At 57.2% G+C, this 10,419-nt stretch overlaps 1 protein-coding gene across 2 annotated transcripts in view; it reads right to left on the minus strand.

The window, feature by feature from the left end:
• SPEF1 (sperm flagellar 1) overlaps window positions 1-10,419 on the minus strand; it is a 32,084-nt gene that overhangs the window by 19,427 nt on the left and 2,238 nt on the right. For both annotated transcript variants that reach the window (XM_039539176.1, XM_039539175.1), the window contains exons 2-6: window positions 9,771-9,882; window positions 9,145-9,301; window positions 5,966-6,014; window positions 4,656-4,722; window positions 1,685-1,796 (exon numbers count right to left, since the gene is read on the minus strand). In XM_039539176.1, coding sequence (XP_039395110.1) covers window positions 1,685-1,796; window positions 4,656-4,722; window positions 5,966-6,014; window positions 9,145-9,301; window positions 9,771-9,882 — 497 coding nt within the window. The remainder of the gene's footprint in view (window positions 1-1,684; window positions 1,797-4,655; window positions 4,723-5,965; window positions 6,015-9,144; window positions 9,302-9,770; window positions 9,883-10,419) is intronic.

The raw sequence follows: 10,419 nt of genomic DNA on the forward strand, positions 1-10,419 counted from the left end.
GCCCAACAGGATCTTTGGGGCTGGCAGTAACAACTGTGTCCTTTGGGGCCGGCACTGGCAGTAACGACTGTGGCCTTCTTTTACCCCTGTCAAACATGCAACCAGACCTTCATTACCACGAGTCCCCAGTAAGTGACATAAGATTAGTAGGATCACGCAGCTCTCGGGTATCGGATACTGTCGTAACAACACTCGTTCTCACCACCTTCAAAGACCGCCATAAAACGCACCTTCTTCTGCAGAGCTTTGCGAGAATGACCCAGGCAGGACTCCACACTGTCTTCACCCCCTTGGGACTGTGCCATCACCTGGGGGCTTATGCTTGTCTGAGCTGTCGGGGTCTGAACCTGACTGCAGGCTTCTGGGAGCTGTATCTCATATGTGAGTAGAGAGCCAGGCTGACCAGCAGGCCTGTGAATGCGCAGGGAGCCCTGCACATGAGCCATGGTGGGCTATGGCTTGCTGAAATCTTGGCCTTGTCTACACTAGGCTTATTGTCCTACCATTTCCCACCGTTGCAAGCCCCAGCAGAGCACTCCACGGGGCCCTACCCGCCCCAGCATTGTAACCACAGTGGGTCTGTCTCCACTGCAGTCCACTAGCTTTGCTCTAGCTCGCTCACATACCGACAGCAGCCAAGCCCCAGAAGCATGGGTGTCGAGTGGCTGGCCTGCCCCAGAGCCCACGCTGCCGTAAGAACGGCCAGACTGGGTCAGACCAAAGGGCCATCTAGCCCAGTGGCCTGTCTGCCGACAGTGGCCAGTGCCAGGTGCCCAGAGGGAATGGACAGAACAGGGAATCATCAAGTGATCCAGCCCCTGGCGCCCGTTCCCAGCTCCGGCCCTGGTTTCACTGCTGGTGGTACCCAAACTACATGGGCTGCAGTCACACATCTGAGTGAAGCGTGGACATACCCTGGGTGAGGATTCATGGTTCTTGAACCCAGACCTGTGGGACCCTGGGCAGGCGGCATCACCAGGCAGCCTGGGGTGCATGGACCATGGCTCTGCCTACATCCTGGGAGACCAGTGACCACAGGAAGTGCTGCCCATGGCAGAAATGTCTGGCAGCTCCTCCCATGAGCTCTCATTTGCCCAGACCTACTATTTAAGCATGGAGGGAGTAGCAGGAAGTTGTCTGTGCAACAAGGAGGTCTGACTTGCAGCTGAGATAGACCTGGCCTTGTTCCTGGTTCCTGTCTCCTCGCCCTGACCTTTGGTTCATGGCTATTGATTCTGGCTTGACCCTTGGCTCCAGACCCCGGCTACCAACTCTGGGTCGACCTCTCAAGCCTGACCGCTTATGGCTCCAGCCGCTGAGCCTGGCCGCCCACATCCTGGCACCCTGTGTCATCTACACTGCGTGAAGCTGATTGAGATGCTGGTGGCTGGTCTACACTAACGGCCCCACCATTGCGACTAGTGGAGGAGCTGAGCTGGAGGCAGCAAAGATGGGTCAGTTCAGGAAAGCCAGGCTTGTGCAGTCACCTCCCTGCTTGCTGAGGACTCCCGTCCCATGGGCATCATGGGAGAAGTGGGTCTGAAGGAGGGGCGTGGACGAGGAGTGGGTATTCCCTGCCCAGAGGGTGGGGTGGGATGAGCCGTGGAGGTAGCTGTGGGCAAAGCCTGGCATACTTTCAGAGGATGCCCTGCCGTTCCACAGACGGCACATGAATTGTCCTCACCTGGACTGTCTCTTGACAAGCCAGCAGAGCCTGCTCCCTCTCCGCTAACTGAATGCGAAAGCTGGCGTCTCCCGGTAGCGCCTGGGCATAGCCTTGCTGGCCCTTGTTCATCCTGGGGAAAGGAGTAAAAGCCAGTGTAGCGGGGTGACGACTCACCGGCGCGGTGCCTCCTGCTGGTCGGCTAGGGGATTAGCTCTTTCCAGCCAGGAGTGCTCTCTGCAGGCCGGTGTCCCGCCTGCCGCTGGCCCTGTGTCCCTCCCAGACCCCAGTGCCCTTTCTCTCGGGGTTGTGCCCCCAGCAGTAACCCACAATCTGGGTCTCCCAGTGGTGAGCTGGAGCTGGTTCCCACCAGTTCGCGGGAACCAGTTGTTCAATTTAGAAGCCCTTTTAGAACCGGTTGTTCCACAAGGGACACAACTGGTTCGAAAAGGGCTTTTTAAATTTAACAAAAGCCCCAGCAGCTCCCTGCCCTTCCCCCAGCTCACCTCACTCCGCCTCTGCCTCCTCCCTCTCCCCGGCTTCCTGTGAATCAGCTGTTCGCGCGGGAAGCCTGGGAGGGCTGAGAAGGAAGCACCTTCCCGCAGGTGAACTGGGGCATGGGGGCGGGGGAGGGCTCCAGGCACCGCACAGCTCTGGCCTGGCCCCCGACTGGCACGGCTCCAGCCCGGGCCCGACCCCGACCGGCGCTTGTCCGGCCCCAGCCCCAACTGTGCGGCTCGGGCCCCGGCTGAGCAGCTCCAGCCTGCGGCCTTGGCCCGGCCCCCACTTCCAGGCAGCGTGGTAAGGGGGCAGGGAGCGGATGTTGGATAGAGGGCAGGGGAGTTGTGGGGGTGGATTAGTGTCGGGGCGGTCAGAGGGCAGGGAACAGGGGGATTGAATGGGGGCAAGGGTCCCGGGGGGGGCAGTCAGGAAGGAGCAGGGGTCGGATGGGGTGGTGGGGGGCAGTCAAGGGTAGGGATTCCAGGGGCAGTCAGGGGACAGAGAGAAGGGGTGATTGGATGGAGCAGGGGTCCCAGGGGTCTATCAGGAATGAGAGGAGGGGTTGGATGGGGCGGCAGGGGACAGGGAAGGGGGGTGGATGGGGCAGGGGTCCCGGGGGGGGAGCTGTCAAGGAATGTGGGGGGTTGGATGAGGCAGGAGTCCTGGGGGGGGCATGACCCCCTCGTGGGGTGAGGGGGAGGGAACCGGTTGTTAGTATTTTGGCAGCTCATCACCGGGGTCTCCCCACCCAGGGAAGCCCCCAACCCTCTATCCCCACCTTGCCTCAGTGGCTACTGCCAGTCACCATCCAGCCCCCGCTCCCTGGGGCAGCCGGCAGCCTGTGAACCACTCATCATCGGCAAGGGGGGGTTGGACCAGCCGCCTCTGCCTGGCTCTGGGCTGCCCCTCTGCAGCCCCAGTACCCCTGTGGGCCCTTAACTCGGCCTGCAGCCTGGGGCTTTGCTCCCCAGCTCCCTCTGCCCTTCCCCAGCCCTGCTCCACCCTAGGTACCTTCCTCGGCTTCCCAGGCAGCCAGGCCCCTCCCTCTCAAGGAGCTAGAGAGGGTGTTTTCTGGCCTCTAGCCTGCAGCCCTCTTATAAGGGCCAGCTGGAACCTGCTTGAGCTGGCCACAGCTGTGGCTGCTTCTCCACTCAGCCCAGCTTTCCCCAGTCACAGCCCTCTCCCGGGCTGCTTTAACCCCTTCAGGGCCGGAGCGGGGTGACCACCCTGCTACACAGAGATATAAACCTAGGAGGAGACGAGATTTGCCCACACTGAGCTCCGTCAGATGGGGGAGGGTCCCCTATGGCAGGGGTGTGAGCCCCAACATGGGGCCATTTAGAACGAGGCTGGACGCAGCGCCGGTGACGCTGCCCTCCATCGGCCGCCCGCTGGACTAGATGGGCAGCGGTCTCTAAAGGGAAGCAGTGGATGTGCCATCGGCTGGGCATTTCAAACGGACTGGAAGAAACAACGGGCCCCATCTCGCCTTCCGCGGGTCACACTCAGCCTTGGCATCAGAGCGCCCAGCTCCCACTGGCCCGAATGCACCGGGGCTGAGTGAATTGAGGAGCCTGATTCTCCCCGCCCGTGCGCTGATGTAAATCAGGAGGAACTCCAAAGCCATCAACAGGGTTACACCAGGTGAGGGGAGAGTCAGGCTTTGCCTCTCTCACTTACGTAAGCCCCCGGGATAAACCCTGGCCCTCTGGGAGACATAGGGGAGGCCAAGGCAGACATCAAGTTCCCTCTGCCTTCGTCGGGACGTCACAGTGTAACCATCTCAGCGAGTGGCAGGATGGTCCTTGGATGTTTTGCTTTAGGAACGGTCCCTGCTGCTCACTGGGATCTGGGCTGGCAGCAGAGAGGGCTACACGCAGCGGCGTGAAGGGGTGGCAGCGCCAGGCCTCTGCCAAGTGGGGGTTAGCCCAAGCAGGTGTCTGATTCCCCTGCGCCCTTTGTTGTGAGGACACAGAGCAGCTCAGCTTAGACGAGCCCCGGGGGCAGCAAGAGGCAGAAGGGGTGCAGGGGCGCTGAGCAGTGCTGGGGGGGTCCCGGCTCACGCTAAGGGCCCGATCCTCAGCTGGGGTAATTCAGCCTCGCTTTGCGGATGATAGTGGAACTTCACTGACTTCCCCCCGCTGAGGGTCTGGGCCCGTGTGCAAATACGTGCTAAATGTACCATGGCGATTTCCTCTCTTTGCTCAGGGGGGCCTTTCACTCCATAAACCTCCTGCCCCAGCCAGGAGGGGTTTGCATTTCACTTGCCTTTGGGGAGTGTTGGCTCGACAGCCCTGCAGAGCGGGGGCCTCCATTTTCCCAGCAGTACAGCCCAGGGGGCAGAAGGGCCAGCCCCCCTCCCTGTGGAGAATTCCTTGGAGGGCTTCCAGCCAAGTAACCAGGAAGGGTCTGTAGTTCGAAAGGGTCAGGCCAGGCTCGTATCAGGAAACACCGTGGTCAGTTTGTGGGGCGATCCCGGGGCAGACTTTACCTTTCCGCTCGTGGGGACTGCTGCACATAGATCCCTGCGGCATTGGTCTTTGGCTTCGACGAATAGCCTGAGTAACACAAACCACGTCACATTACAGCCGCACACCAAGCGGCAAGGGCCCAACTCTGCCCTCCATTACCCCGGAGCCTCAGCAAGGGCAGACCTGAGCCTTAGCTGGGCGGGGGGGCATCTGGCCTCTGGAAGCAGGTTCAGGTTAGATCTACTGCCGGGAGCACGGAACTGACCCCACCGCAAGTCCCAGTGACTCCCCCAGGGAGCAGCAGAGAGAAGGTGACGCACACAGATGCTGGGGTAGTTTCCTTGTGTGCCAGTCTCACGTTGGGCTCTAGGAGCTCACAGGTATGGGCTGGGGGTCGTAAGGCTTCAGAGGGGCAGCTTTGAATTCCAGTGGGGCTAACAGGAAGGGTCTCACGCTCGAGCCCACTGGGGGAGATGGCACCTTGCTGGCACCGTCCATCTGAAAAGCTCATGTACGCCCAGTGCTGTCAGTCAGCATTGCCGTTATCTCTGCCTCACCGAGCACGTGGAGCGGGGAAGTGACTTGCCACAGCAAGTCTGTGGCAAGGCTGGTACTAAACCCCAGATCTCCTGGTTTACAGCTTTGGGTCTTTAACCCAAGACCGTCCTTCCCTCTCCTGGTCCCCTTAGAAAACTCTCTGAGGACTTACAGACTTTGCGGATTCCTAGAGGCCGAGCAGCCGGTGAAGAAGCCAATTGACCTATGAAGTCTCTGCAGGTATTTATAGAGCTGCAGCATCATAATATCTGGACTCTTCAGCAGCAGTAATTAATTGAGCTGGTCTTGGTTAAGGCACTGGGCTGGGACTCAGGAGATCCAGCTCAATTCTTGGCTCTGTCACAGGCCCTGGGTAAGTCACTCAGGCCCAGATCCTCCAAGGTATTTAGGCTTCTGACATCCATTAATTTCAGTAGACGTTAGTAGTCCCTCTGTGTGCATCAGCTTACAGGAGATAATCTTCCCATTCTCCCACTCCTCAGCTGTTGTGTTTGTGCACTGTGAGCTCTCTGAGTCGACACTACGTCTGTACAGCACCCAGCACAATGGGGCCTCAAACACCATCAGGCCCTCTAGGTGCTACTGTAATGCAAATCATGTATCTTGCTGACACCCCTGCAATGCAGGACAGTGCATCCTCATAGTACAGGTGGGAAACTGAGGCACGGGGAGACTGAGTGACTTGCCCAGGGTCACAGAGCTGTGTGGCAGGGCTGGAAGCCAACTCCCCCAGAACACACATACTGCTCAGAGAGACTCCTGTCACCCCTACCTGTTTCCATATGGCCGTTCTCATGGAGTGCATAGCGTGTGCCCAGCTCCTGCACAGAGAATCAGAGAGAACACACGGTTCAAGTGAAAATGCCTTGCAATCCACTGTCAGCTTCCTCCCGAGAGAGGCCTGGCAAGACTTCCAGAGGTGGCGAGATGGCAATGACCAGGATGTTGCAGAGATGAGTGGGTCTGAGTGAAGGCAGAATCCAAGGTGGCACCCAGGAAATGACATGGGCGGAGCAGCTCTGATCCCGTCCAGTAGAGGGCAGTGGCGCCCCCCCACCCCCAGCCAGTTCTTTGTACAATATCCAATACAGGTGGGACTGGAACACCTTTGGGGGCGTTAGGCTGAAAGCCTTGCACTGCCCCATCAGTGGGAAAACAAACAAGTCCTTTACGAAAGACATTGAGGATGGGGGTCCCTATAACCAGAGCCGCGTGGGGTTTCACAGGTCAGATGGGGCCATTATGACTATTGAGTCTGACCCAGGGGAAAGGTCTGAACCCAGTGATTCCTGCATCAAGCCCAGCCCTTCTGCTGCAGCTATAGCCCAACATGGGGAAAGACATCCAGCGGGATTTAAGGCCCCCGCCCCGCGTGATGGGGAACCCAGCACGTCACTAGGGTAGGTTGCGCCAGCAGTTAGTTAGCCTCGTCTTTTACAAACTGGACACCTTCTGTCTAGAGTCCTGTGGCACCTGATAGACTAACAGACATTTTGGAGCATGAGCTTTCGTGGGTGAATACCCACTTCGTCGAATACCCACGAAAGCTCATGCTCCAATACGTCTGTTAGTCTATAAGGTGCCACAGGACTCTTTGCTGCTTTTACAGATCCAGACTAACATGGCTCCCCCTCTGATACTTGACACCTTATGTCTAGCTTCAGCTGCCAACCACGAGGGCTCGTTCTGCTAGATGAGAGCCCTCTGCGCTCAGAAACCGCTTCCCCAGGAAGGGCCTTGCAGGGTTTTGTACAGTTAACTAGAGCTATTGGTCAGAGAAATCTGGTCATCGGTTGAAATCCCCCCCCCCACACACACACCTTTTTTAAGTCTAATAAAAATATGTCTGGTCTAGTCTCAGTCTGGTTGCTAGGACCCCGGTGTCCACATTTCCAAACCGCCATCCCCACAGGCACAAATCGGCCACCTCACTGCCAGTCTCAGCAGAGAGGAGATCGACTGAATGGGCCCTGGAGACAACACTGTCCTCAGCCCGGGGGGTGGGTCCCTTCCATAGCGCTGTAGCCAGCAGCGCTCACTCGCTGGGGCTGTCAAACTCGCACTGGAGAGGGGACGAACCGCAGTTGCTGTGATGATAAGACACTCAGTCTATGTGCCTGATAACAGAGTGTGGCTGTGCGGTGAGGGAGGAAGCGGGCAGCCGCAGAGATGCTGCAGTCCGGACAAGCAGTGAGAATTGTCACCTCTGAAACACCAGTGAGTGGAGCTGCCAAGGCAGGGCTATCGCATAATGCCTGGTGTATTAGCCCTGCACATGGAGCACATCTCACGGCTCTGGCTATGTGTTACATGCAGGAGGGGCTGACGCTCAGCCATAGTCTGCTCCACCCTAGTCTCTACACCCCAGGAGGGACCGGACCAAGTTACATCGGAGTAACTCCACTGGCTCCAGCAGAGTTGCTCTGGGTTTCCATGGGCGTGACGGAGAAGAGAGTCTGGCCCACTCTGTATACTGGTGTCTGCCCTACGGCCCATGAGTAAGACCCATCTCTCTCCAGTGCCCCTTCATTAACCCTTCATTAGCCTTTGCCACTCAGTTTTCTCCTTCCTGTGTATCTATCTCAACAGCAGATGTAGCAGCTAAATTGTCAGCTCCATAGCATAACCCTGATGCCCTCTGCTGACTCTCGGAGGGATAACAGGCATGTTGACAAGACCTGCCTCTCACCCTATCCCCAGCCTGGGAGGGTCGGCTGGGGCGCTCTGTTCCTAGCCCTGGCAGCTGGGCTTTCTCTCGACCCTAGTGGTCCGCGTCCGATTACCACACTGCCTGGAGTGCGGCTTGCGTTCTGCTTTTGATCGATGGTTATTTCTATTTGATTTCTATCACTTGCTTGCCACAGCACATTTCTGGTGGCAGCCATAACTGTTTTATTTGCTGCCATGCCCCGTGAGCTGCTCAGAATAACAACAATTGTGCACTTGTTCAATGCCTTCTAGCTGCGGATCTCAAAGCCCTGTAGATACACGTGATGGGGTGTATAAACCACACACAGGTAGACAAAGGGTTAATGGGAGCTGGTGGGTCCAATTAGCTCTCCCGTTTCCACCTGGGGGAGAGGGGGTTCGGTATAATTCATAATCACAGAATATCAAGGTTGGAAGAGACCTCAGGAGGTATCTAGTCCAACCCCCTGCTCAAAGCAGGACCAAACCCAACTAAATCATCCCAGCCAGGGCTTTGTCAAGCCAGGCCTTAAAAACCTCTACGACCCAGCTGATTCCCCCAGGGAAGGAGCGCAGAGTAGGGGAAGAAAAGAGCCAGAAAGGGGGAGACATGGGAGTGACAGACCCAGGAGCAAAGGAGTCCCTGCTGCCCGGGAAAGGAGCCATGGGGAAGCTATAGCAGTGGAGCCCTGTGGTGGGCCCTGCAATAGGGAGGTTGCCCTGTACATCAGCGTATGTGACTGGGCTGGCGGGCTGAGTGACGGACCAGACCATCCCAAGGCCTGAATGGCCATCAGATGGAGAAGGGGAAGGTCTTGCAATGCCAGGAACAGCCACAGGGGGACGTGCTGGCTGGTGAGTCACTATTCTGCAATAAATAAATGAATGAACCCCCACCCACACACTGGGAGGGTCTAGCAGGCCCATTTTGAAAATAGGGAAACTGAGGCACACAGAGATGATGTGACTCACCCAAGGCCACACAGCACATCTGTGAGAGTCAGGAATAGAATTCATGCCTCACAGTCCCTACACTTCCTGCACTTTAACCATGCTCCTTCTGAATGCAGTTTAATGGCTCTGGGTTTGTAAATTACACCTACTTGTCACAGCCGTAGGCCGAGCTCCAAAGTGCTTCCCCAGCATTTGCTCCCAAGGGAGTTTGCCCGAGCAAGGACCTCAGCACATGGCCCATATATACAACAGGATCCTACACAATGTTTGACCATCTGAGCCGCCCGCCGTCCCTCGAGCACCGCTGACCTGATATGTGCCAGATGCCACCTTGCTCTGCTTCTGCTTCTCCTCGATTTTCTGCCGCAGTGGGAGCAGCATCAGCTCCACCACGCCGGGCGTGCACTGTACGATCTTCCGGATCATGTCTTCCGGGATGGAGAAATTCAGCTTGTTCAGCACCTTCCTGCAAGGGCACAAACCGCCCCACGGTGGGGGAATGCTCAAACCACAGTATGGGCACCCGCTCTGCAGAACTGGCTCGAGTTCCTATAATAGTCTCGTGTGGAAGCATCGCTCCTGGACTAAGGGGGCCTGATCCTCAGCCAGGGTATGTGGGTGTAGCTCCCTCAAAGGCAATGTAGCGACACTGATTTACCCCAGCGAAGGATCATGCTCAGCATGCAGAGGAAAGCTGCACAGGACTTGGGGGGAGGTCAGAGAGGTATGAAGTCCAAGCCACTGTTTGGCGTTGGCAGAGGGTGTGAGAGCGGAGAAGCTGCATGGTATTGGCAGGTGGGTGTGAGGTCGGAAAGATGCAGAGGAGTGGGAAAATAACAAGGAAACTGAATCACTGTTTTCCCTACGCATCCCCAGCTCCATGGCCTGACCGCCCCCGCACCGTGCTACCTGAGGGGCACTGGGCACATGTTTACCTGTTGAGATGGCCCCAGTTGGAGAGTTTCTGTTGCGTTGAATTAGCTGGGACATAATTGTGCATTTCCACCATTTTGGGAAAGTAAAATTTCACCACTTCTGCTGCTAAAACTGCATAGGAAAGAAGAAGAGGAATCAGTGACAACGCCGTGCTCGGAGAGGTCAGACTGAGCATCATGCCATGATCTGCATAATGAAAATAATGAGATGCCTTTAGATATATATCTGGATGCTCTGGAAAGATACAGTATAAACCACAGCCAGGACTAGTTATTGTCTCTCAGAGATTCCAGATCTAAGCTGATCAATTCACAAGTGAAAAAGAAGGGCTCCTTACCTCATAGCAACTGGGATTCTACTTGTCCAAGTGGATCCCACTCTGGAGCAGACCAGCCCCATGCAGGCAGTGCACCCAGTGGTAGATTAGCCACTGGGCCAATGGGGCCTGTGCCCAGGGGCCCCAGCCTATAGGGGGCGCTGGAAAAAATCTGCCGCCAGATTTTTGCAGGGGCAGAAAGGAGCAAACGGGTTGTGGGCTGCACTGGGGGGGTGGAATGGGGCGGGACTATGGGTGGAACAGGGGTGAGGCTGTGGGGGGGAAGAGGCAGAACGGGGTGGGGCCATGGGCGGGGCTGCAGGTGGAAGGGG

This window comes from Mauremys reevesii, linkage group 5 (assembly GCF_016161935.1).
Source record: "Mauremys reevesii isolate NIE-2019 linkage group 5, ASM1616193v1, whole genome shotgun sequence".
NCBI lineage: Eukaryota > Metazoa > Chordata > Testudines > Geoemydidae > Mauremys > Mauremys reevesii.